The sequence below is a fragment of the Mesoplodon densirostris genome, chromosome 2 (assembly GCF_025265405.1).
Source record: "Mesoplodon densirostris isolate mMesDen1 chromosome 2, mMesDen1 primary haplotype, whole genome shotgun sequence".
NCBI classification, from domain to species: domain Eukaryota; kingdom Metazoa; phylum Chordata; class Mammalia; order Artiodactyla; family Ziphiidae; genus Mesoplodon; species Mesoplodon densirostris.
The window spans coordinates 19022422-19048253 of NC_082662.1; the positions used below are offsets into that span (position 1 = coordinate 19022422).

General features: G+C 48.8%; 1 protein-coding gene across 2 annotated transcripts; it reads right to left on the bottom strand.

The window, feature by feature from the left end:
- Nucleotides 1-6876: 6876 nt before the first annotated feature.
- HTR1D (5-hydroxytryptamine receptor 1D) lies at nt 6877-25585 on the bottom strand. 2 transcript variants are annotated; one of them, XM_060080717.1, is made up of 2 exons: nt 25497-25585; nt 6877-9129 (listed from the first exon to the last, which is right to left on the bottom strand). In XM_060080717.1, exon 2 carries the CDS (start codon nt 8039-8041, stop codon nt 6908-6910), a length of 1134 nt encoding a protein of 377 aa, XP_059936700.1. In that variant the 5' UTR covers nt 8042-9129; nt 25497-25585; the 3' UTR covers nt 6877-6907. The 2 variants fall into 2 exon arrangements, with proteins under 2 accessions (XP_059936700.1, XP_059936710.1); XM_060080727.1 differs by having other exon boundaries at nt 6877-9065; nt 25497-25583.
- Between the last annotated feature and the right edge of the window lie 247 nt (nt 25586-25832).

Here is a 25832-nt window from a genome sequence, read left to right on the forward strand (position 1 = left end):
GTTTCTGTGAGGGTGTTTTTGGATAAGATGGACATTTAAGCCAGTGGACTTTGAGTAAAGCAGATTGCTCTCCATAATGTGGGTGGGCCTCATCCAATCAGTTGAAGGCCTGCAGAGAACAAAATGGCTGACGTCCCCTAAGCAAGAGAGACTTCTCCAGAAGATGGCCTTTGGGCTTCACCAGCAACATTGGCTCTTCTGCACCAGACTGCTTTTGGGCTCAAGGTGGAATCCTTTTGTCTGAATCTCCAGTCTGTCATCCTCCGCATCAGATTTTGGACTCATCAAGCCTCCACAATTGTCTAAGTCAATTCCTTGAAATAATTCTCTTTCTATATAAATGCACCTCCTATTTGTTCAATGTCTCTGGAGAACCCTGACCAAAAGAGAGGGGGTAGTACCAATACCTTTGGCAGTGCTAGCCTGGAGAAGGTTGTCCAAGGGCCCTGACCCTCTCCCTTATAGATGTAACTGTCTTTAATATTTGGGATGCATTTACTACGAGGATCGCACAAAGCTGGGAGAGATAGCACATATAGAGGCTGACAGAATCAGGATTCAAAACCCACTTAATCTTCAGAATGATGTGTAGGAACCTACAAGAAGAAATGTAACATGGATCAATGAAAAGTCCTCCCCTTGGGCTCAATTGTGCAGAGATAGAATCAGGGACCAGGGGGCAGGAGAATGTAGCCAGCTGAAAAGCACTAGGTGTGTATAAGACTTGGCACTTTAGTTTGACAACAAGTGCAATATGGGCCAATTCCTTCCTGGGTTACTTTAAGTTCTGACGAGGCATGAGGCTGATCAGCCTGAGGAGACACAGCCCTGGCCTCCAAGTTTCAAAAAGGCAGGATAGGGACTGGCAGGTGGAAGTTACTGGAAATCAGATTTGGGCCCAGCGGGAAGAACAGTCAGTACTGAGCAAGATGGCCTGGGTGTCTCATGGGCACTGATCTCTCTGTCACCAAGAATGTTCTAGGAGTTATCCCTTCTTCACAATGTAACCAAGACAGTGCTGTGAAGAGAAAGAGCATGCACTCTGGATGGGATGGACCTAGATTCAAACTAGTTAGTGTGAGTGTGACCTCAGATGAGTCACCCTGAGCCCATGGACCTCAGGGAGTACTCGTGCTGCACTGGAAATCCCTGGGTGGCCTCTTAAAGCAGCCAATGAATATAACCTGTTTACCACACTGGCTGGCTCACACTGAGAAACATCCTCTGGCTGTCCTCACTTCCCTGCCCAAGGCACCAAGCCCGTGCCAACCCAAGAGTGCCTCGTGCTGCCCAAACTTGCTGCCATCCAACCCGTGAGAGGACCGGGTAGCAAGAGAGAGGTGTGTCCTCCTGGTATCTGTCTCGATGCGTTCAGTAGCAAGTAACAGAAAAATCCAGCAAACAGTGTTTAAATCATAAGGATGGTTACTGCTCACTTAACAAGTAATCTGAGACAGGCAGTCCCAGGGAAGCTTTGGTGCCTCAGTGATGCAGTCAAGGAAGTGGGCTTGCTCTTTCTCCTCTGCCAACCTCAGGGCATCCACAATGTTTTCCTGCAGCATCACAGGATGGCTGCCCAAGCTTCCCATCCTCACCGGACAGCTCCCAAGAAGGAAGAATTTTTTTTTTTTTTTTTTTTTTTGCGGTACGCAGGCCTCTCACTGTTGTGGCCTCTCCCGTTGCGGAGCACAGGCTCCAGACGCGCAGGCTCAGCGGCCATGGCTCACGGGCCCAGCCGCTCCGCGGCATGTGGGATCTTCCCGGACCAGGGCACGAACCCGTGTCCCCTGCATCGGCAGGCGGACTCTCAACCACTGCGCCACCAGGGAAGCCCAGGAAGAAATTTTTTAGAACTTTTTTTTCCTCGCATGTCTCTCTTTTCCTGCAAGGAGTATCTTTCCAAAGGCCCTAGCAACTTTCCCTTATATCTTTTTATTTTATTTATTTATTTTTTTAAATTGAAGTAGAGTTGATTTACAATGTTGTGTTTCCCCTTATATCTTGAATAACCAGCTTCTCCGGGTTGGCAAGGTACTTCTCCATTTTGTACCTAAATTCTCAGATCCTGGGAACCCCCTTGGTCCCTGGCAGATCTGACCAGTTGGTTTCCCTACTTATATCCCATTGGCCAGAACTGGGTCACACATCCATCCCTTGACCAATCCCTAGTAAAGGGAATGGAAGTATTCCAACTGGTTTAAACCAATCAGGATTCACCTCCTGGGGGAACTGGCATGTTGCCATTTGACCTGATTGATGGCAGGAAGCAGGATTGGCTGCTAGACGGGAATCCTGCAGTGTCTGCCACACTTGCGTATGTCAGAAATTAGCAAATTCCTGTCCTAGCCGAGGCTCTGCTCTCCCCCAGCATCATCACCATCATGCTGTGCGTGTGTTTGTGACTAATTGTGATAGAATTAGGAGCATGACAAAGATGTTGGCAGAGGGGGAAGGAGTAAAGCCCCAAATACAGGCTTCCGCTGTGGTCATGGGAAATAAGTTTATTTTTAATCTGATCTTCATGTGGCCTAATTAGTGTGCAGTTCTCCAGGCATGGGCAGCTTTCAGGTAATAATAAGAAAGAGCAGAAAACAGCTGATCTTTCTCCTAAGCTGGCCTATCCTTTGACAGTCCCTGGGTAGAAACTGTGGAGGAGGGGGCATCTGAGCAGAAGGACAGAGGGCCTGGGCTGAGTGCAGGCTAAGGGGTCAGCCCAGCCCTGGCTCCCTGGGGACACTGGGGTCACCCAGCCTCCTCACTCACCTCTTGCCTCAGCTACACTCAGGACAGAACTGCCCTGAGTCTGACCTAGGTCTACCTGACACCAAATCTCATGATATGTGAGGTTCCAGCCACAGGAACCAGTTACCTTCTCTTAAAACTTTAAAGACAAAAACACTGAGAATAAGTCATTTATAAACCTGGAAATGGTGTTTCATTCATTCATTCAAACAAATATTTACTGAGTATCTACCATGTCTAGGCACTGAAGTGTGTTGGAGATCAAACAAATGATACATGATAAGTAAGATCCCCACCCTCAAGAAGCTGACACCCTAGAGGTGGCAGACAAGACAATAAGCAAAAACTAATATATATCATCATCAGTAATAAATATAATAAAGTCAGAGAAGGGGATAGAGATGGCTGGGTAGATGGAGGGGAGGGGTGCCTGCTCTTCTGAGGTCTTCCGACTACAGCCTCTGAGTTGCCACCTATTTTAGTAAACAGCATTCTATTGGAATATAGCCAAGCTCATTGATTTATATATTGTCTATGGCTGCTTTCATGCTACGATGGCAGAGTTGAATAATTACAACACAGATTCTATGACCTGTGAAGCTGAAAATATTTACTATCTGGCCCTTAAAAAAAAAGTTTGCCATCACAAGGAGATACCATTTCACACCCACTAGAATGGCTATAATCAAAGACAGACAATAACAAGTAAGAGTGAGGATGTGAACAAACTGGAACCCTCACGCACTGATAATGGGAATGTAAAATGGTGCAGCCACTTTGGAAAAGTCTGGCAGTTCCTCAACAGGGTAGACATAGAGTTACCATATGACCCAGCAACTCCATTCCTAGTTATATACCTAAGAGAAATGAAAGTATATGTCCACACAAAAACTTATACCACAAAATTCAGAGCAGCAGTATCCATAGTAGCCAAAAAGTAGAAACAACCGGGCTTCCCTGGTGGCGCAGTGGTTGAGAGTCTGCCTGCCAATTTAGGGGACGTGTGTTCGTGCCCCGGTCCAGGAAGATCCCACATGCTGCGGAGCGGCTGGGCCCATGAGCCATGGCCGCTGAGCCTGCGCGTCCGGAGCCTGTGCTCCGCAACGGGAGAGGCCACAGCAGTGAGAGGCCCGCGTACTGCAAAAAAAAAAAAGTAGAAACAACCAAAATGTCCATCAATAGATAAATGAATAAATAAAATGTGGTATAGTCATACAATGGAATATTATCTGACAATAAAAGGAAATGTAGGGACTGCCCCCCCACTGCAGGGGGCCTGGGTTCGCTCCCTGGTCGGGGAACTAGGTCCCACATTGCGTGCTGCAAACTAAGAAGCCCACATGCCGCAACTAAGACCTGGCGCAACCTAAATAAATAAATAAATATTAAAGGAAAAAAAGAAAAGTAATAGTGATATATGCTACAATATGGATCAACTGTAAAAAGAAAAAAGCCAGTCACAAAGTACCACGTATTGTATGATTCCGTTTGTATGAAATATCCAGAAGAGTCCATCTACAGTGACAGAAAATAGATTACTGATTGCCTAGGGAGAGAGAGGTTGGGTAATGATGGCTAAAGTGTGCACGGTTTCTTTTTGGGGTGATGAAAACTGATTGTGGAGATGGTTCCACAACTCTGTGAAAATACTAAAAGGCATGGAATTGTACCATTTAAATGGGTGAATTTATGGTCTATGAATTATATCCCAATAAAGCTGTTTTTAAAAGGTTTACCAACCTTTGTTCTAGACAGTTAGGGAAGGCCTCGAGGTGGTGGCATTTGAGCCTCTTTTGTAATTGGCTCAAAGTTCTCAAATAGTAACAGGTGGCATTTTACTGAGCACTTACGTGCCAGGCAGGCGCTGTGTGAAGCATTTTGCAAATCACTGCCTCATTTAATCCTCACAAAGATCCTATGGCTTAAATACTGACAACTCCATTTAACAGATGAAGAAACTGGAGCACAGAGACATCAGGGGACTTGCTCCAGGTCACACAGTTGATAAATGGCAGAACCGGGATCCAACCCCAAGTATTTCTGACCTCAAAGCCTGTGCCTTTAACCACTGAGACACACTGTATGTACACAGTTCCCTGTCCAGTCTCTGGATTCCTGATCTTTCCCAGATCAGATCAGGAAGATGGCCCAAAGCGAGATGGAGGAGGTGGGGAAGAGCACAGCCTTGAAGGAAAGTAGGGCAGGGCACGCGGGGAGCACAGGAGAGCAGTGACCGTGCTGAGACGTGCCTCTGGGCTCAGGGAGGGCCCCCACGGGGCGAGCAAGTCACTAACACAGTGGTTTTAGAAATTTGAGAACAATCTAGTGCCTAGAAATCACCTAGTGCAAGAAGTGGAGAGAGGTTTATTTAAAACAGATTCCTGGGTTTCACTGCCAGAGATTCTGATGTAGTGGGTCTGAGTTGGGGACCAGAAATTCAATGTTGACGGAGTCTCCCTGGGAGATTCTGATGCAGATGGTCCAGGGACCACACTGTGAGACATCCAGCAGAAACTTCGAGGTCAGCACAAGACTCCTCTGGGTGCTCCCCTACCCTTATCTTGGCATCCCTCCTTTTTTCTCCCTTTCTGATATTGCATATTCCTGACTCTCCTTCTCCCTGTGCCCAGAGACCCCATGGAGCATTACAGGCCTCCCAGGCTCTGTTCCTGCTCTTTTCTCCACCTGGCGTGACCTCCCCTACCTTCCTCTGCTCTGCCCCATCTCCCCCACGAGGCTTCATCACACCTCCCCTTCCTTAGTCTCCCATCCCCAAAAGGCTCATCTTTTGAGAGTCTGCTGATGTGTCACCTCTTTATGAAATCTTCCCTAACCATAGGCAAGTTTCTTTATTGCAAAATGAGGATGAAAAGCAAACCAGAAATTGTATGTAAGGAGCATTGCAGGCACTCAATACACAGCAGCTGTTATTTTTATATTGCTTGTCCTTGGGCAGGTGAGTTTCTGTATCTCTAAAATGATAAGAGCTCTTAGGCCAAGCACTGTATTAAAATATACAATAATATACCTATTATTTTCCTCATTTTACATTTGAGGAAACTGAGGCAAAGAGGGATTAAGAAACCTGTCCAAGGTCACCCAACTAGAAACTGGTAGCACTTGGACTTGAATTGAGGCATTAGGTCCTCAGCTCTAATCATCATGTTACACTGACTTCCACTGTTATGAGGCACCAATGAAATAATAACTACCAGGACTCTGGCACAGGGCCTGGCATGTGGTAGGTGCTCAATAAATGCTAGAGACTGGATTGAATTGAAAGGTTTCTATATCCAGGGAAAGGGGGAAAAATTACCCCTTTGAGGTTTTGTTGATCATGATGTTTCATGCTTTTTATTTGACAGTACTCAATAGCTTAAGATCTCTAAAGAGAATGGGATATAGGAAGAAAATTCAGAATGGTATTCCAAGCTTGGTAGGTACAAATCCTGTCAATCTACTTCAATGGGGGTAACTGTGGGTTTTAACTTCAGAACATTAAGATGGTGCAGAGAAACTGGGGAAGGAGGATAGGCACAGGGTAGCTATCTTGTTCCAACCATCCCACTCCCCTGCCCCTGGCTTCTGAATCTCTGTCACTCTGTATCATTGGCACCTCCAATGCTGAATCTCTACCCATGAACAACTAAGGAAGATTCAATCTAAGAAGGACTCAGTGGAAGAAATATTGATACTTGGGTGTTAATTTCCAATTAAGGTGCCACATGGAATGGAAACCCATCTACCTGACTCCAAATTCCCTTTCAACTCAGGTCATTAATCTCATCTACCCTCTTTTAAGCTCCATACAACACTTACGTAGACCAGAAAGCTTCCCCCTTTGAGCCTGGGGTCTTCCTACAGAGTCAGGCAGCTTTCTGCCTAAATTGCATCCATGGGGAAACCTGTGGACACATTCTTTCCAACATGGATGAACTGTGAAAATATTATACTAAGTGAAGTCTTGTCCCATTTTACACAGCTGCCCAGCTTTTGGTGGCTCGGAGGTCAAGAAAACAACAGCAAAAAAGAACACTGAACAATTCTATTGATTGAACCAAAACCCAAGATATCAGGACTAACCCAACTCTCAGGAAAAATAAAAAAGACAATTCCAATTGGATTACAGGACATAAAAGATAACAAGAGTCGCCACCAAACAAGACTAAGAGGCTTTCCTGAAATGGACGACTTTCTGAAATGCTTGCCGAAACTCTTCGTTAAACACAGTATAGATTATTGGATTGATGAGGGAGTTTAGATAGCCTAGCCAGGTGAAAAAGTCAAAAAGGGCTGGGTGGATCCAGCAGGAGTCCCGGCAGATGGGGAGGACCAGAGATGCAACAAAGAAGGGCAGCCAGCAGATGATAAAGGCCCCCAGAATGATCCCCAGGGTTTTAGTGGCTTTCCTCTCTCGGGCAGCAGAAATCCTCTTGCGCTCCAGGACACTATCCGCAAGCTTGATCTTCACGTGGTTGAAAAAGAGAGGGGAACCGGCGGAATGAGAATGCCCCTTGTGAAGGCTGGGATTGAGCGAGCAGAGCGAGGACCCCGCAGAGCCTGTGATGAGATGGGCTGTGGTAAAGCGCTTCCCGTAGAGGGATGGCGGATTCAGGATGCGGTTCCGGGCGGCTGTGTAGATCCGGCCATAGAGGAGGATGAGCAACACGGACGGGATGTAGAAGGCCCCACAGGTGGAGTAGATGGTGTAGGAGATCTGAGAAGTGTTCACCAGGCAGTCCGACATCTCTTCATGAGCTTTGGCCTGCCGCCAAAAGAGTGGTGGGATGGAGATGCAGATGGAGATGGCCCAGACGGTGGCAATCATGGCAGCCGCGTGGCCTGCTGTCCGGCGTTTACTATACTCCAGGGCATCAGTGATGGCCCAGTACCTGTCCAGAGCAATGACACAGAGATGCAGGATGGAGGCTGTGCAGCACGTGATGTCAGAAGACAGCCAGATGTCACACAGGAGTTGGCCAAAGCTCCAGGTGTGGGTGGTGGTATATGCGATGCTGATGGGCATGACCAAGATGGAAACTAAGAGGTCAGTCGTGGCCAGGGAGCCAATGAGATAGTTAGCTGGGGTGTGGAGCTTCCTGGTCAGGAAGATGGTGGTAAGCACAAAGGTGTTGGAAAGGACTGTGGCCAGTGTGATGATGGAAAGGACCACAGCAAGAGAAATCTTGAGGGCTTGGAGGGTCCCTGGATCCCAAGCCCCTGGAGTTTCTGTGGCATTCAGGGATCTGTTGGGAGCTCCCTGCAGAAGGCCTTCCACTGACTGGTTTGGTGGGGACATTGTGGGTGGCTCTCTCTTCCCACAGACTTTCACACACGCAGCTCCTTCCTTCACAGTTGTCCTGCTCACAGAATAAGGTCATCCTTCTGTTTCACACTGGTGGGAGGCAGCCATCAGAACAGACCCCAGTGAAAAGACCTCAAAACTTGACTATTTAAAGAACATTGAGGTGACTACCACCTGGTAGTTAAAGGTCTTTCCTAAACCAGATGAATCCCAAGATGTCTCACTGTTCTGGAACTTTGCCCAGCAACTGGTCAGGCCTAGAGGACACATGCTAGATTTGTTAGACATTTATCAGGATATCAAAACAGTGTAGGCAGTGCTCTGGAATTCTTGCCTTTGGCATTTTGGCTCCTTCCAAAGCTTGAGAGATAAATGTGTTTAATGAGAACTTCAGAATAATTTCCTCCATCCTGTTCTGAGAAGATTCTGGATTTCAGGTCGCCTCTGGGGAGCCTTTTTTAAAAAAAATTCATTCATTCATTCATTCATTCATTTTTGGCTGTGTTTGGGTCTTTGTTGCTGCACCTGGGTTTTCTCTAGTTGCGCGAGCAGGGGCTACTCTTTGTTGCAGTGCGTGGGCTTCTCATGGCAGTGGCTTCTCTTGCGGAGCACGGACGAGCTCTAGGCGCATGGGCTTCGGTAGCTGTGGCGCGTGGGGTTCAGTAGTTGTGGCTCGCGGGCTCCAGAGCGCAGGCTCAGTAGTTGTGGCTCACAGGCTTAGTTGCTCCACTGCATGTGGGATCTTCCCAGACCAGGGATCGAACCCGTGTCCCCTGCATTGGCAGGCAGATTCTTAACCACTGTGCCACCAGGGAAGTCCCCTCTGGGGAGCTTTTAAAACTAGAGACAAAAAGAAGTACCAGCTGATTCAGAGAGGCAGTGCAGTCAACAGCTCACAATTTTCTCAGGTTCGTCTGGACATGTCATGAGGTAATTAACTTTGGTTCCTGTCCCACTGAACGTTTGGAGCCCAAACAGACAAAACATTCCGGTTACCAAGACTCGAAGAATGCATGAGCTGGGAGAAGGCAAAACAAAGAGATCACTGTGGGTTCATCGAGAAGGGCACGTGTTCAGAAGTTCTGGGGGTTAAGGAAAAGAAAAAGTAGAGTTAGGTTCTAGAAGGACAATTTAGACACTTGAGATTAACTCTAAGATTAAAAGGATCCTGTTTAGTGCTGGCAGCGGTGCAGCGTAACTGGCACTCTCACAAGTGTGAGGAGAATACAGGGGAGCGTGACGTGCTCACCCCCACAATCCCCAGAGGAGGCAAAGTGTCACAGCTGTTGGAAGCATCACAGGCTTGTTACAAGGACATGAAAACAGTTCTGTAAATTGTGAATCAGAAATCATCCTATTCTTTCAGCAACAATGGAAACTAAACAAAATAACCACACACACACACACACACACACACACACACACACACACACACACAGAGGACACTTGGAAAGATACCAAATTGTTACCATTTATTTCTCTACGAATTGGGGAGGAGGGGGCAGTGAACTTTCTTCTATCCATATGAATTTTCCAAATTTCCTAGAGTGAGCATGCATGACTCAGAACCAAACCAAACCAAACCAAACCACCTTTTTGTTAAGCAAAGAAATCAACTGCCAAAATAAAAACCCCAGAGCATTTTTCATGGTGAAAGTTCAAATCCAGAAAATACATTTGGCTTTCCAAATGAAAACTGGAAATTTAGTCACAAAACAAATCTTAAAGAATCATTTTCTTTTCTCCTCTGTGTCTCGGGACTTGAATCTGGGTTTCAGTATTTAGGACAGGGGCAAGTTCTAGGGTCTGAAGTCCATGGGGCCTGGCAGGCAGCCCCTGGGTATATGGGGTTGGCAAGAAGAATGCCAAGACCCCTTAGCCTCATCCACAGCCCCCACTGTGTCTCTCCCTGCCTTGCGTGGAATGCTACAACTCCACCAGGAATCCCTATGATTCATTTTATCTCTTCCAGGTCAGCTTAGCAAACAGGTCTTGCCCTAAAAGCATTCACAGCCCAGCAAGGGAAGCAGACATGTAGCTTCAAGGACCCTGGGATGGAGCTGGCAAGGCAGAATATATATATATACACGTACTTTTAAAAAATGTGATCATGATTATTATGTATGAATTTCTTTCATAGTTTATATGTTTATTTATTTATTTATTTATTCATTATTATTATTTTTTAGGCCATGCTGTGCGGCACGCAGGATCTTAGTTCCCCAACCAGGGATCGAGTCCATGTCCCTGCATTGGGAGCACAGAACCTTAACCACTGGACCGCCAGGGAAGTCCCCTGTTTTTCTTTTTTTAAATAATTTTATTCATTTTTATTTATTTATTTTTGGTTGCATTGGGTCTTCATTGCTGCACGTGGGCTTTCTCTAGTTGCGGCGAGCGGGGCCTACTCTCCATTGGGGTGCGCAGGCTTCTCATTGCGGTGCCTTCTCTTGTTGTGGAGCAAGGGCTCTAGGCGCAGGCTTCAGTAGTTGTGGCGCGCAGGCTCAGTACTTGTGGTGCGTGGGCTTAGTTGCTCTGCGGCATGTGGGATCTTCCCGGACCAGGGATCGAACCCGTGTCCCCTGCATTGGCGGGCGGATTCTTAACCACTGTGTCAGCAGGGAAGTCCCCACAATATCATTCTTAAGGCCTGTGTATTCTTCTACTGGCTGCCTACATTAAGGAGAAGGGTTTCAGTAGTCACGGTCGGGAGGGATGGCATTCCTGGTGGCTGGAAAGGCAAGAGTAAAGGCCCAGAGGCTGGAGTGCAGAGAGCAGAGGTGGGTAGGGGACAGTGCTCAGGCGGTGGCTGGCACCGGGCACGGGAGGCAGCAGGGCACAGGGGAGGGTTTGGCTTGGACTGGGGCAACCTGGGCTCTAATCCTTATTCTACCCCAGCCTTCCTGTATGACCTTGGGCAAGTCCTTAGGTCTCAGATTTCTTCTCCAAACAGGAGCCACCCCATATGGCACCCAGGGCTGCTGTGGAGCTTTCATTGCTCTGGGCAAGGTCGGCCTTTGAAACCCACTAAAAGGCTGAGAAGTGTCAAGAATCATTATTGGGCTTCCCTGGTGGCGCAGTGGTTGAGACTCTGCCTGCTAATGTAGGGGACATGGGTTCGAGCCCTGGTCTGGGAAGATCCCACATGCCGCGGAGCAACTAGGCCCGTGAGCCACAACTACTGAGCCTGGGCGTCTGGAGCCTGTGCTCCTCAACAAGAGAGGCCACGATAGTGAGAGACCCGCGCACTGCGATGAAGAGTGGCCCCCGCTTGCCACAACTAGAGAAAGCCCTCACACAGAAACGAAGACCCAACACAGCAAAAATAAATAATAAATTACTAAAACTCCTACCCCCAACATCTTCTAAAAAAAAAAAAAATCATTATCATCCTATTTCCTTCATTCTGCTTGGTTAAGGGCTTTGTTGGGAAGGTTCAGTCTATGTCTATTGATTGACTGATTTAAAACATTAAGAAGCTAAATGTGCAATGTGGTAGTTTCCCTCCCACTTCCCAAAATCATGCTTCATCTTTAAATAATATCTGCCTAGAGGAGGGGAAACAGCTTCAGTTTAAGAAAACCCATCTTAAGCCACCTGCTCTAAAACATTCCCAAAGTTTGAGGAATATTATCATACTATCTTTCATGGGGCTCTTGGTATGTTCCAGGCACTGAGTTAGCCCTGGGGCCAACTCCACCTAGGACCCCTAACCTACAAATAAACAAATCAGTGCTCAGAGAGGTGAAGTCACCTGCCCAAGGTCATCCACGTGCAAGTGGAAAAACCAGGTCCAGGGCCAGCTCTGAAATTTCCACGCTTCTCCACACTGCCTCAATTCAGGAAGCAAAGCCTTAAGGCATGTTTGCTTCTAGGAGAGAAGCTTGTTTGGGATCTCATGGTGATAAGTGAAAACGGTGATTCCCTCCTACCACCCCAGCCCTCTCCTTGCCCTGTGCTCCTCCCCAAAGGCCTCTGGCTGAAGATTTCCTCCCACTTCAGTTCACAGGGAAAATGTGAAGTCGGGCTGGACTGCTTGGAATTTTCTTCCCTCCAGACGGTCTGGGTGAGCGAGGTGGCGTCATTTCTCACGGAAGGCTGGTGTGCTTGCCCCACAAACCCTGGCGGTCACTCCTTGGGTTCCAGGGATTCCAATGACCTCATTCCAGTGAAAGGCGTGGGCTCAGACAGGCCTGAGAGGCTGGTGGGTGACATCTTGGGAAGAAGGACGGGGTGGATTGCCTCGGTCAGGAATGCTGGGCTGGAGCTTTGCAGGAATTCACACGATTCTGGGGCTATCTCCTGACTGCCACCTTTCTCCAACTGGAACAAATTTGGGGGAATTTCCCACAATCCAGCTACCTTTGGAGATACAGACTACGCCTCTAGAGTCAACCACTTCTTTCCCATCACACTTCAAATAATAAGATAAAAAATACAAATTCAAACAACAGTGAGATACTATCTTCATCCAGCAGATAGGTAAAAAATTTTAATCTGATCACGTCATGTCAGTTTGATAAAGATGTGGAGCAACAGGAATTGTCACCTCCCACTAGCAGAGTATAAATTAGAGGACCCTTGTTAGCAAAAAATTTGGCCTATGTCGTAAATCTAAAAATGTAATGACTACCTCATAACCCAGTAATTTCACTCCCAGGTATATAAGACAGAGAAACTCTTTGATGTGTTCCCCAGCAGAGAGGAACGAGAATAGTTAAGGTGGTACTGACTGTAACAGCAAACAACTGGAAACCACCCAATCGTCCATGAGCAGCAGAATGGCAGAATGTGGCATATTCCTATGACGGGTGCTACAGAGAAGCAAGACTGAGTAAACCAAAGCACACGCATCAAAATGGGTGATTCTCACAAACATAACAGTGCCAACATCAAAAGCATGCCAGAAGAAACAAACTGTTTAAGGATATTAACATGTGTCAAAGCCATAAGGAAAAGCAAGGAAATGTTACATATAAAATTCAGGGGAGGGCTTCCCTGGTGGCGCAGTGGTTGAGACTCCGCCTGCCGATGCAGGGGACACGGGTTCGTGCCCCAGTCTGGGAAGATCCCACATGCCGTGGAGCGGCTGGGCCCGTGAGCCATGGCCACTGAGCCTGCGCTTCCGGAGCCTGTGCTCCGCAACGGGAGAGGCCACAACAGTGAGAGGCCCGCGTACCGCAAAAAAAAAAAAAAAAAAAAAAAAAAATTCAGGGGAATTCCCTGGTGGTCCAGTGGTTAAGACTCAGGGCTTTCGCTGCAGGGGGCCCGAGTTTGATCCCTGGTCGGGGCACTAAGATCCTGCAAGCCGCGTGGTGCGGCCAAAAATAAATAAATAAATAAATAAATAAATAATAAAGATACTTCCCTGGTGGCGCAGTGTTTAAGAATATGCCTGCCAATGCAAGGGACACAGGTTTAATTCCTGGTTCGGGAAGATCTCACATGCCGCGGAGCAACTAAGCCCGTGTGCCACAACTACTGAGCCTGTGTGCTGCAACCACTGAAGCCCACGTGCTTAGAGTCCGTGCTCTGCAACAAGAGAAGCCACCGTGATGAGAAGCCTGCGCACCACAACGAAGAGTAGCCCCCACTTGCTGCAAATAGAGAAAGCCTGCATGCAGCAAAGAAGACCAATGTAGCCAAAAATAAATAAAATAATTAAAAATAATAATAATAAAATAAAATTCAGGATAGTGGTTACCACTAGAGGGGAAAAGAAGAGGGGATGTAATCATCGTGGAAGGGTTTTTCCCGTTGTGGAGCACAGGCTCCGGACGCGCAGGCTCAGTGGCCATGGCTCACGGGCCCAGTCGCTCCGCAGCATGTGGGATCCTCCGAACCGGGGCGTGAACCTGTGTCCCCTGCATCGGCAGGCAGTCTCTCAACCACTGCGCCACCAGGGAAGCCCTGTGGGAGAGTTTTAAAGGTATCAATGATGTTCTGGTTTTTAAGGTGGTGGTTGAGTACATGGAAGTTTATTGTTAGTCTTTAATCTGTAAGTATGTTTTATATATATTATATACACTCTTTTGTAGGGAATGATATATTTGTAATTTTTCTTAATTTTGTACATTATAAAAAAAAGAGAACCACACTACCAGCATTGGTAATATTGGAACCACACTACCAGCACTGATACATTGATTTTGATACATTAATACCTATCCATACATCCTGGTTCCAAAGATCTGGGTTCTGATCCCATCTCTGCCACTGACCAGCAGGGTAATCATGGGCAAGACATGATTTCTCTTTGATCCTCAGTTTCTTCGTTAGTAAAATGGGAACATTAGCATGGCTATGCTGCCCCCAAGGGGTGTTTAGTAGTTCCAGTAAGATCATGTATGTGATGTGCTGTAACTGTAGCATCCTGAACAAATGTAACCATGGTAACAGAGCTGGAGGGAAGTGGCTAAAAGCATACATTTTAGGTCAGGCAGGCTCAGATCCCAGTCCCCGTTTCTCCACTTCGTCACTGTGGCCATTGGGTAAGTCACTTAAGCACTCCAAGCCTCAGTGATGGAGGTGATACTTCATACCTCACCGGAGTTTGGGGAGAACTGGTAAGAACATGGACCCAAATGTCCAACATAGTAAATGATGACTTCTCTGGTTTCTCTAGGATGTATCCAACCATGTTCAGGTCTCCAGGCAACAAGGTCTCTTCCCTCACTAGAAACAAAGCATCGCTGTCCATTTTAGTGAGTGACGTCTGCCATTGTCAGACGTCATACCAGCCATACCAGGGAGCTTCTCCCCTGCCCACCACACTTCTGAGAGCCCTCACAGCAGCAGCAAGGACCCTCCTCAGCCTCTCCAGAGCCCAGCAGCATCTTCCCTGGAATCCAGATCACACAGATTCTAGCCATACCATGCATCCTCCAGCTACAGCATCTCTGCAGTGGGGTGGAGGAGAAAAAGCAGGCAGACAGACCTGGGTCCCAATCCCTACTTGGTCACAGACCACCTCTGACCACAGCTGACTGGACCAGGGTGGACATGTGAGTCAAAACAAGCCAGCAGATTCTCTCTGGGGAATTTAGATTGGAGATTGTAAGCAGCTGGGTGGATAGATGATGGAGGGGAAGCAACTTGAAAGCTAAGGATGCTGGGGCGAGAGTCGGGTCACAGCCACGACCAAAGTCAAGGCAAGTGGCGGCGGGGAGCAGAAAAGCTGCAAGTAAACAAACCAAACCAAATCAAACCAAACAAAAACAAGTCTGCAGAGAGAGGCAGGAGAACGGAGCAGACAGAGAAAGGAGCAGAGAGAGAGGGGAACCACCTGCCCTAGGAGAGGAGGAAGGAGCCTTCCAAGCCCAGTGATACTCCTTATCCTTAGATGTCCATGAGCAGCCCCTAGACCCAGGAAACTTCATTTGTAGCAACTTGCACTTTTCCTAGTTGAGCCAGTTCAAATGGACACACCAGGCCTTGAGAAAGAAATCAGACAGAGGATTTTCAGTTCCTTCCCACCAAACAATCCCTACCCTGGGATGGAGGCAAGTCATTTCACCTCCTGCGCTTTTCTTCCCATCTGTAAATGGGGGTCCCAGCACCTTTTTCCCAGCACTGCTATGTGGATTCCAGGAAGGCACAGTGGCTTCCATACCACAGGTGTCCTTTTTATCACTCTTAACTAAGGCTTCCTCCAGCCTGCAGGAAGATCAGTCACCTCCCCTTTCGGAAGGATCTTTATTTTAACTAAGCAAGTCATAAAACCTTGCCGGAAACAAACAGGATGTATGGGTTTAATGTATTCTCAGAAGCCAGTCCCATCCTTCTGGAGGAAAAAAAAAAAAAAACCAAGGCTGTGATAAAGATTTGTTGCAGTAGAATCAATCCCCCCCAGAGGAATTCATGCCTGTTCTTTCTCTGGAAGCTGTGTGGTACGGATGAGTGAGCCCTAGATGGGCAAATCATTCTCCACAAATCTGAGAATGATTTCCACAAAGTACATCCACAGCTGTTATTTCATTTCATTCTCTCTATCTCATGGGACCTCCCGCAGTCTGGGTCTTCTCTGTAAAATCAGGTATCAAGTCTGTCTCCCGGGGGTGTCATGCAGGTGAAATAAATAAGAGAGGAAGACTGAGAAGTTTTAATGTGTGTGTCTATCAGTCAATCAGTCTATCTATCTGTAAATGAATGCAAGTTTTGAAATTTAATTAGTTTCTTGAGCAAGTCAACCTTTCACCTCAGTTTCTCCAATTATAAAATCTGGAAAATGTCAAAAAATAAAAAGTAGCCAAGGGACTTCCCTGGCAGTCCAGTGGTTGGGACTCCATGCTTCCAGTGCAGGGGGCACGGGTTTGATCTCTGGTCAGGGAACTAGGATCCCACATGCCTCATGGCTAAAAAAACCAAACCTCTGACCCAGAACTTCTACTCCCAGTTATATACCCAATAAAAACATGGACAGCTGTTCACCAAAAGGCATGTGCAAGAATTGTTCATAACAGGAACTTCCCTGGTGGTGCAGTGGTTAAGAATCCGCCTGCCAATGCAGGGGACACGGGTTCGATCCCTGGTCTAGGAAGATCCCACGTGCCGCGGAGCAACTGAGCCTGTGCGCCACAACTACTGAGCCTGTGCACCACAACTACTGAAGCCCGCGCACCTAGAGCCTGTGCTCCACAACCAGAGAAGCCACCGCAATGAGAAGCCCGCACACCACAGGGAAGAGTAGCCCCCTCTTGCCGCAACTACAGAAAGCCCGCGTGCAGCAACGAAGACCCAACACAGCCAAAAATTAAAAATAAATAAATAATAATTGATTTTTAAAAAAATGGTATAATCCAATCTAATCAGCTGAGATTGCTAAGGCCTAGAGAGGTGGGTGTCTTGCCCAAGATCACAAAGTTCCGCCTTTCTCCTAGCTCAGCTCAATGCTTCCACTACCCCATGCTGCCTCCATCTTACCCTGTCAAGATGAGGTGTATATTTCCTTGCTCCTGGATTCTGGGCTCAGCATGGACTTGCTATGGCCAACAGAGTGAGGAAGAGGTGACGGTGAACCGATTCCAAATCTAGTCAAGACACTGTGCATGTTTCTGCTTGCACTCTGCCATCTCTATGAGAAGAACGTGTGTGGGCTAGCCACCGGTACCAAGAGGAGGAGACAAACATGTGGAGAAGAGCTGCTCATACTAAAGGCCCCAGCAAATCCCCACAGAGAACAGAGCTCCTCAGCTGATGGGTAGATGCATGTGTGAGCCCAGCTAAAATAGCAGAAATGCCCAGCCCATTTCAGATTAAGTCAGTCAATCTCCAGACGCATGAGTTGTAGTAATAAATGTTATTGTTTTAATCCCCTGAGTTTGAGGGTGGCTTGTTACACAGCCATAGCTGACTGATACAGTCCCCTCTTTCACTGAATTACTAAACTCTATCAGTTCCACTGCCGAAAGCTAACTCTGCCTTGGCTCTTTTCCTTCTTCTCTATCCCCGTTGCCACTGTCTTGTTTCAGGCCAAAATTTTCTCTGGCTTAAATGGTCTCCCTGCCTCAACTCCTTTCCATTCTGTTACCACGTCACACCCAGAATCCTCCTTTTAACTAAAAGTCTGACCATGTCACTCTCTTAAAATCCTCCAGTGGCTCCCACTGCACCTGGGATTAAGTCTCAGCGCCATGGCTTGGTTTAAGAGAACTTTCATCAACTGGTCTTTAATTACATTTCCAGCATCACCTCTGAACCTAGCTGGCTGTGACCTTCACACTCTAGCAGCACAGATCTGCTTGTTTTTCTGCCAGCATCCTGCTGCCATACCCATGTCCCAGTGCCGTTTCCTGCTCTACACTTTTGTCTCTGTCTGGAAATTAAGTCACCCTTCAGGACTAAGCTCTGGAATCTCCCCATGAAGCCTTATCTAAGCTTTCCCCAGGACAGCTTCCTCAGGGTTAGGTACCCCTCTTCTGGATGCCCACAGCCGCACAGGACTGTCTCCATCACTGGACATTGAGTGCAAGGACCATATCTTATTTAGCTCCTATAGCCCTGACAGCTGGCCCAGAGCAAGAGGTCAATAAGTGTTTATAAAAGGCTCCATGAACTGGTGAGGAATGGGCCCTGAGAAATGGACTGAGAGATGGGAGCCCTGAGCTTTAGCTTGGTTCTGCCACTAATTCTCTGTGACCTTACAAAAGACAGTTCCTTGTCTGGGCCTCAGTTTCTCTATCTTGAAAATGAGAGGGTTGGACCAGATCAGAGAGTCTCTTGCTGTGCATGAGAATCACCTGGGGGAACTTTAAAAAAATACAAATGCTGTTAAACAAACAAACAAACAAACAGATGTCCAGGCTTCAACCCCTGAGGGGTAGAGCCCAGACACTGTAATTGTTCAAAGCTCCCCACATGTTTCTAGGGTGTAGCCAGGTTTGGAAGCCACTGGTCTGGATGATCTCTGGTTATCTTCATCACTGGCAAGCTTGTTATCTTTAAAAAGTCAAAGACAGGTAAAGCTTGTTTCCAAAGGCTTTTTAACAGTTAGGGAAACATGAGACTCCAACCCCTTCCTACTTTCAGCCTTGCGCTGGGTCAATTACCAGCCTTCAACAGGGAAGGGACCACCTTGAATGACTAAATGCATTGTACTAAGGCTCTCACTGAATTCTCCCATGCTTGTGAGAAAGAGGGCAAAGAAGTTTTAAACTCTCACCATCATCTGCCCCTAAGACTACTCCTTGGGGCAGAGTTGTTTTCCCCACTTTACAGATGAAGAAACTGAGATCCACAGAGGTGAAATGACTAGCCCAAGGCCACATAGGCAATGTGGCACAGCTGGGATTCAGAGCCAGCGCTGAGAGACTCTAGAATAGTCACTATTGGTCACATGAGGGCATTGAGAGCTTGAAATGTGGCCACTGAGATGTGCTGCTTTAAGTGTAAAACAGCCTGGGTTTCAAAGACTTAGTTCAAAAAAGAATGTAAAATATCTCATTAATAATTTTTATATCAGTTACATGATAATACTTTGGATATACTGAGTAAGTAAAATATATAATTGAAATTAATTTCACTTTTTTAAAGCGTGGCTACCTCTAAATTTTCTAGATCTAAAATTACATTTGTGGCCTGAATTGTATTTCTATTGGATAGCACTGCTCTAGAACCGGTCTTTACAACAGGGGTGATATCGCCCCCTAGGGGTCATTTTGGGACTCTGTTCTCATGAAACAATGCAATCCCAGGAAGGGGTTGGGACAGTACCCGGTGCTGTGTGGGCCAGGGCTGGAATAACAGTAGTAGTAAATTAATGGCCAACATTATTAAGAGCTTACTATGTGCCAGGCAGGTTTTTTAAAAATATATTTATTTATTTATTTGGCTGTGCCGGGTATTAGTTGCGGCATGTGGGCTCTTGGTTGTGGCATGCAGGATCTAGTTCCCTGATCAGGGATCTAACCCGGACCCCCTGCGTTGGGAGCGCAGAGTATTAACCACTGGACCACCAGGGAAGTCCCAGGCACTGTTCTAAGCACTTCCCCTATGTCAACTCATTTAAGTCCGACCACAACCCTCTGAAGTTGGTGCTATTATAGTCATTTCCCAGGGAAGGAATCTGAAGCTCAGAGAAATGGCTTGCCTAAGGCCCCAAAGCTAGGGCACTATAGATCTAGAATTGGAACCTGGCTTGCTCAATTCTGAGCTCCATCACTCATAAAAGGTGCCAAGTCAAGTCAGTTCCACTCCCTTCTGCATTCACAAATATTTAACCATATGTGCCGGCACACATTCAAAAAATCTCCGCTGGGTCCCTGTTATGAGCTGGGCTCCATCACTCTCACCTGAATGGGGTCTCTCTCTGCCAGGTCCAGTGATGGGAGGGTGCACAGACACCTTCATCCCGCACTCAGCAAGCAATCCTCTGCCTGTTTTTCCAGCATGGCCCAAAGAGAAGGGTGGGAAGGTGGTTAAGAATGTGCACATGCATTACCTAAGATCTTATTTAAAATGCAGATTCTGGGCTTTCCTTGGTGGCGCAGTGGTTAAGAATCTGCCTGCAGGGGACACGGGTTTAAGCCCTGGTCCGGGAAGATCCCACATGCCGCGGAGCAACTAAGCCCGTGTGCCACAACTACTGAGCCTGCGCTCTGGAGCCCACGATTCACAACTACTGAAGCCCGTGTGCCACAACTACTGAGCCTGCGTTCTGGAGCCCACGATCCACAACTACTGAAGCCCGCGCGCCTAGAGCCCGTGCTCCACAACGAGAGAAGCCACCGCAATGAGAAACCTGTGCACCGCAACGAAGAGTAGCCCCCACTCGCCACAACTAGAGAAAGCCAGCGTGCAGCAACAAAGACCCAACACAGCCAAAAATAAATAAAATAAAATAAAATAAAAATAAACAAATTTATAAAATGCAGATTCTGATTCTGGGGGTCTGGAGCAGGACCTGAGATTCTGCATTTCAGAGAGGCTCCCAGGTGATCTGCTGCTCCACTCACCACACTGAGTTGTGTGAGGGGTGATAGTAATGTCAGCCTTGGGATTCAAGAAGGATCTCAGTGTCACAGCAGGAAGGACTCTTAGGAATCATCCACTCCAACTCCCTGATGGTGCTGATAGGGAGAGAAAGGGTAAGACACTTGCCCAAGATCACACCGTGAATTACAGGCAGAGACCAAGTCTTCAGAGTTCCATCCATGCTCCTTTCCATCCACTGTCTCCTGTTTGCAGCAGCATCCAGGACGGGAGTATCCAGGCGCTCTCATGCCCATTTCACACCATACGCTTTTGGCCTTTTCAAATCCTCTCCCTGCCTCCCATCTGAGTTTCCATCCTAGGGGAGCAATCCTGGGAGCAGAGGGGCAGGACAGACCACACTCTGCAAGAAACTTTTAGGGCTGCATCCCCTGGTCCTGGAGCTCAATCTGCCCCTCCCTGCCAGATGCTACACATCTGGGTCCCCAGAAAGCACTTGAGCCGATGGAGTGAAACTGTTTTCAGGACGGAGGAGAGGCTGTCTTCTCCAGACTGGATGTGCAGGGTACTAACAACAGGAATTCATTTCCTAGAAATTAAACACTGAATTTGTTGGTGTTTACAGGATTCATCATCTGCTGGGAGGCATAATACAGCCGTGATTAGAACATAAGCTTTGGAGTCAGATAGTGCTTTGGAGTTAGGTAGACTGAACTTGTTTCCCAGCTCTGCCATTTATCAGCTCTGTGACCTTGGGCAAGTTACTCAACCTGTCTGAGCCTGTTTCCTCATCTGTTCAATAGCTAATTACTTAAAGCCTTTCACAGGAATTCCCTGGTTGTCCAGTGGTTAGGACTCCGTGCTTCCATTGCAGGAGGCATGGGTTCATCAATCCTTGATTGGGGAACTAAGATCCCACAAGCTGTGCTGCGCGGCCAAAAAAAAAAAAAAAGGCCTATCACATGTTGCCAAGAGCAACACAGATGTGGACCCTGCTCTTAGGGAGACACCATGGCCCTGGGAAAACCCTCCTGGGACCTGGGACCACAGAGGACGAGAGTGGTGCATGCAGGGAACCACGGGAAAGCAGGGGGGACATGTAACCTGTGGCAACCCTAAGATCCCCAGGTGAAAGTGGCTTTGAAGCTGAGCACTAGAGGACAAATAGAATTAGCAAGTGAAGAGGACCTGGGGCCAATGACACCTATTCCATGGGACTGCAGCTTGGGAAAACCTTCCCTGCCGTGCACCCCAAATCCTTTTTCTTCATTTCCTATTGCTTACCTGTCCAGAGATTGCACAGGCCAGGCCTCTCCTCTCATCCTCCTGTTGACCTGCACTCAGCAAGAGATCCCACCTCCAGTTTGGCTGAGACCTCCTCCTGTGCTTCTCTCACTCCTCTGAGCCTTTGCACGGGCTATTCCCGCTACCTGGAATGCCCTTCCTCTTGTCTCCTCCACCCTCTCTGGAGGTTCCTCTGGACCCTAGGGATGGAATTGATCATCCCTCCTCCCTGTCCCACTGGTCTCCTTATTACACATCACACTGGACTGCCCTAGACTGGGCTCACTTGCTGACTGCCTGTCTCCCTGTTGGACTTGAGTTCCGGAAGGGAGGGGGACCTGTGTGTCACGAAGCCCAGGGACCTGTGTGGGGTACCCTTCCACCTCATTCACCCGTCCAACTCTGATATCACCCTCGGGATCAAATTCAACTGTCTTCTCTTTGCGGAAACGTGTCCACTCCTTCCACCGGAGTGGGGTTGGCCTCTCTCCTCTGTGTCAGCCGGTATCTCATGACATTGTTCATACTGTACAGTTCTCATCATCCTGCATCCAGTGCTTGTGGGTCTCTCTCCCCACAAGATGGCAACTTCCTGGAGCAGAGTCCGCTTTTGTTCACAGCTGTATGTTTTGGGCTCAATACTTATACTGGTTCTGTAGTGATTTACTCAAAGAATGAATGAAAGAAGCACACGGACAATTTCACCTTTGTCCCCCAACCCCGTGCTTTGTGCCTCTGGCCACAAATGTCCTTTGTTCATCCCTCCTGGATGTCTCATAGGGAACCCAAACTCAGCTGAGCCACTATCTTCCACCCTACCCCAGCTTTTCTTCCTTTGTAGGCATTATCCTGGTCTTACTCACCCATCCCCAACACTTGGAATCCTCCCTCCTTCCCTCTCTCCCCCAGCATTTAACCATTTATTTCCCTTTTAGGAATGAGGAAGCTGAGGCTCAGAAATGTAATGCAATTGGCTCAAGGTCACACAGCAAATAAATGGCCAGGTCAGGGCCTTGCTCTGAAGAGCCCGGACTCCCCACCTACCTAGCCGGACTCTCACTCCCCCCACGGGTTCTGTCTCCTTTCCCCTGACTTCTCTACACACATTTGGGGCATTTGTGTCTTGGTTCAGGCTGTTCCTCTGCCTGGAAGAGCAATGTTTCCCATTCCCCTTCCTACATATCTATTATAATCTACTCTCTGAGGCCCTTCTCAAAGCTGCTTCCTCCAGGAAGCCTTCCTTGGTCAACTGGATGCAAAATCTCCATCCTTTGAACCCTCTCCTGACTCCAGGTTTGTTTGTGCCTCTTATGCCTGTGCCTGGAAGCTCCTTGAAGACCTACCTATTTCCTCCCCACTCCAGTGACCAGAGCACAATAGGCTCACAATCAATATAGAGTAACTCTTCATGTAAGGCTCAAATGAGACGAGGAGAAATAACAGCATTCCCTCTCTTCTGTTTAAAACTCTCCAATGGCTCCCATCTCAGAATATAATCCAAAATCCTCACCATGGTCTGCAAGGCCCTACATGATTCACCCACTGCCCCCTTCAGCTACCTCTCTGACCTCATCTTTTACCAGCCCTCCCCTTAAATATCACCTCCTTGGCAAAGCTTTGACCAGACAATATAAAGTATCTCATCCTTTACTATATCACCCTGCTTCATGTTCATTTTAGCACTCTACCATATCTGATATTTTCTGCTTGTTTGTTTATTGCTTGTTTCCCCTGCCCCTCCCCACCCATGCACCTTCTGTCAGCTCATCACTATAACCCCAGGGCCTAGAACAGTGCCTGGCTGACAACAAACATGCATTTAGGAGCCATGTGCACAGAGGGGGTAACTAGAGCCAATGGGGTGGATGAGATCACCCAGGGAGAGCACCTTCTATGAGACAGGAGGGCCTGGGAGAGCAGAGCAGCTAATGGCTGTAGAAAGAAGGCTGAATCTGCAAAAACAACAGAGACCAAGAAGAAAAATATGAGTGTGAAGTCACAGGAGCCAGGAGAAGAGAGTGTTTCGAGGGGAAGGAGCGATCAGCAGCGAAAGTCAAGGACTGAACGGTGTCTGCTGAATTCAGCTTCCTGGAGGACACTGATGACCTTGGCAAGCCCCTGCCCCTCTGTGGGCCTCAGATGGGAGCCATCTGTGCAAAGAGAGGGACCTCTCAGGTCCTGGGAATTCCCAGCTTTGAGAATCTGTATTTCTGCTCACAGTCATATCACTCTTGCCAAAAAGAACCATCATCTACCTGTGGTCTAGCAGGGAAGGGATGACCCGGGGTATCCACCCTCATTATTTATCCATCAGGTAACTGACCAACTGAGGAAGCATCTCTGTATTTCTGGGCCTGTCCTAGGCACCATTAGGAGGGGAAGAGGCCCTAGGGCCTGCCAGTCATGTCCAGGTAGCCAGCCCCCTCCCTCCCATGCCATCCTCTAGTTCCTGGCTTCCTGATGCCTCCATGACAAAGGCCACCCACTTCTCCCCACCAGCTGGACAGACCAAAGGCTGTAGAAGGCCCAGCTGCCCAAATGGTTTTGCTGTTGCTGTTGGTAAAGAGTCCCTTGATGTCCTTGTGAGGAAGGCTTAGATCCTGGCTGTGGCTGCGCCAACCAGAGGACAGCAAAGACCCACGAGGTGTGGCCGATAAGAAAACCCTGGAAGCTGACTCCAAGGAAGAAAGTGAGAGGTTTCTCCTACCAACCAGAGCCATGATGGCCACCAATGCCAGGTGCTGTGCTGAGCAATGACCCTATTTGATTTGCACAGCAACCCTGTGAGGTGATCATTCTAATCCCTATTTCACATGAGAGGAAACCAAGGCTCAGAAGAAGTTAAGGGCTTTCCCAAGGTCACACAGCTAGTAAACAGCCAAGCCCTGTTTAGTAATGCAGCCAGTCTGACTGAGAGCCCCTGCTTTTAATCCTTGAACCTCACCAGAGCTACTGAGGCAAGGGACTTTAGTCTTATATTCTTTTACAAGCAGTTTGACCTTGGGCAACATTTATTCCCCACTCTCTGCATCTGCTATAAAGCAGATTTCTTAGTGCCCTTCCATTTCTGACATTATGTAATTAACTGGGATTTGTACAGAACTCTACAGTTTATCTCATTTTTTACCACAGATCCTGCAGGGTGGGAGAATTATCCTCTCCATTTGATAGATGTGCAAACTGAGGCTCGAAGAGACGCAGTGACCCGCCCAAGGTCACAAAGCAAGTCAGGGCCGCCGGGCTCCGGGTCTGGAAGCCGAGGCTCCACACGAGACGCTCCTCCAACTCCGCTCCAGAAAAGGGCGACCCTGCGGCGCCCGGACCTGGCCGGCAGGGGGCGGCGCTCGGCTGCCCTCGGCCTCCCGGGGCCACGTTGGGGCGTCGCAGCCCCCCGCCCGAGGGGCGCCTCCCACCCAGCCAGACCTCCCAGAACGCGCGCCAGGGATCCCGCAGCCGACCCCGGGCGCTGCCTCGGCCTATCCTCCATCCTGGGGCTCCTGGGGCTCCGGGCCGCGCCCCCCGACGCGCCCCTCCGGCTGGGCAGGTCCTCCGGGACCCCCTTACGGCGAGTGCCCCTCCCGTCCGAAGGCGCCAAGAGGCGGGACGCCCGGGCCAGCGGGGCGCCGACGAGGGCGCCGCCTCCCCTCCCAGCTCCACCGGGACGGCCGGACTACGAGCAGCTGGGGCCCCGGCGCCCCCGCCCCGCCCCGGGAGGCACCAGGCTCCGAGCGCTTACCCCCTCCCGGACACGCAGGTGCGGACCGCGGGCTCGCCCTCCCGGGTCCTCTTCCTCGCGCAGCGCCTCGTCTCCCCGCCGGCGACTGCCTCATCTCCGCCGTGACCCCCAGCCCAGCTCCGGGCGCCGCCCGCCCCGCCGCCCCGCCGCCCCGGGGGCTCTTCCCTGGCCCGCGCCCTCTCGAGCCCCACCTCCCTGCGCCCTGCGACTCCGGCTCCCGTCTCCCCTTCCCGCGCCCGCCGCTCCTCCTCGCTCCCCTCCCCCAGCTCCTCCCCACACCCGCGAGGCTCCCTCCCTATCTGCCCCCCGCCCGCCAGGAGGGAGGCTCGGCCCCTT

Coding starts and splice junctions, on each gene's coding strand:
- HTR1D (XM_060080717.1), bottom strand. CDS start 8,041: ATGTCCCCACCAAACCAGTCAGTGGAAGGCCTTCTGCAGGGAGCTCCC.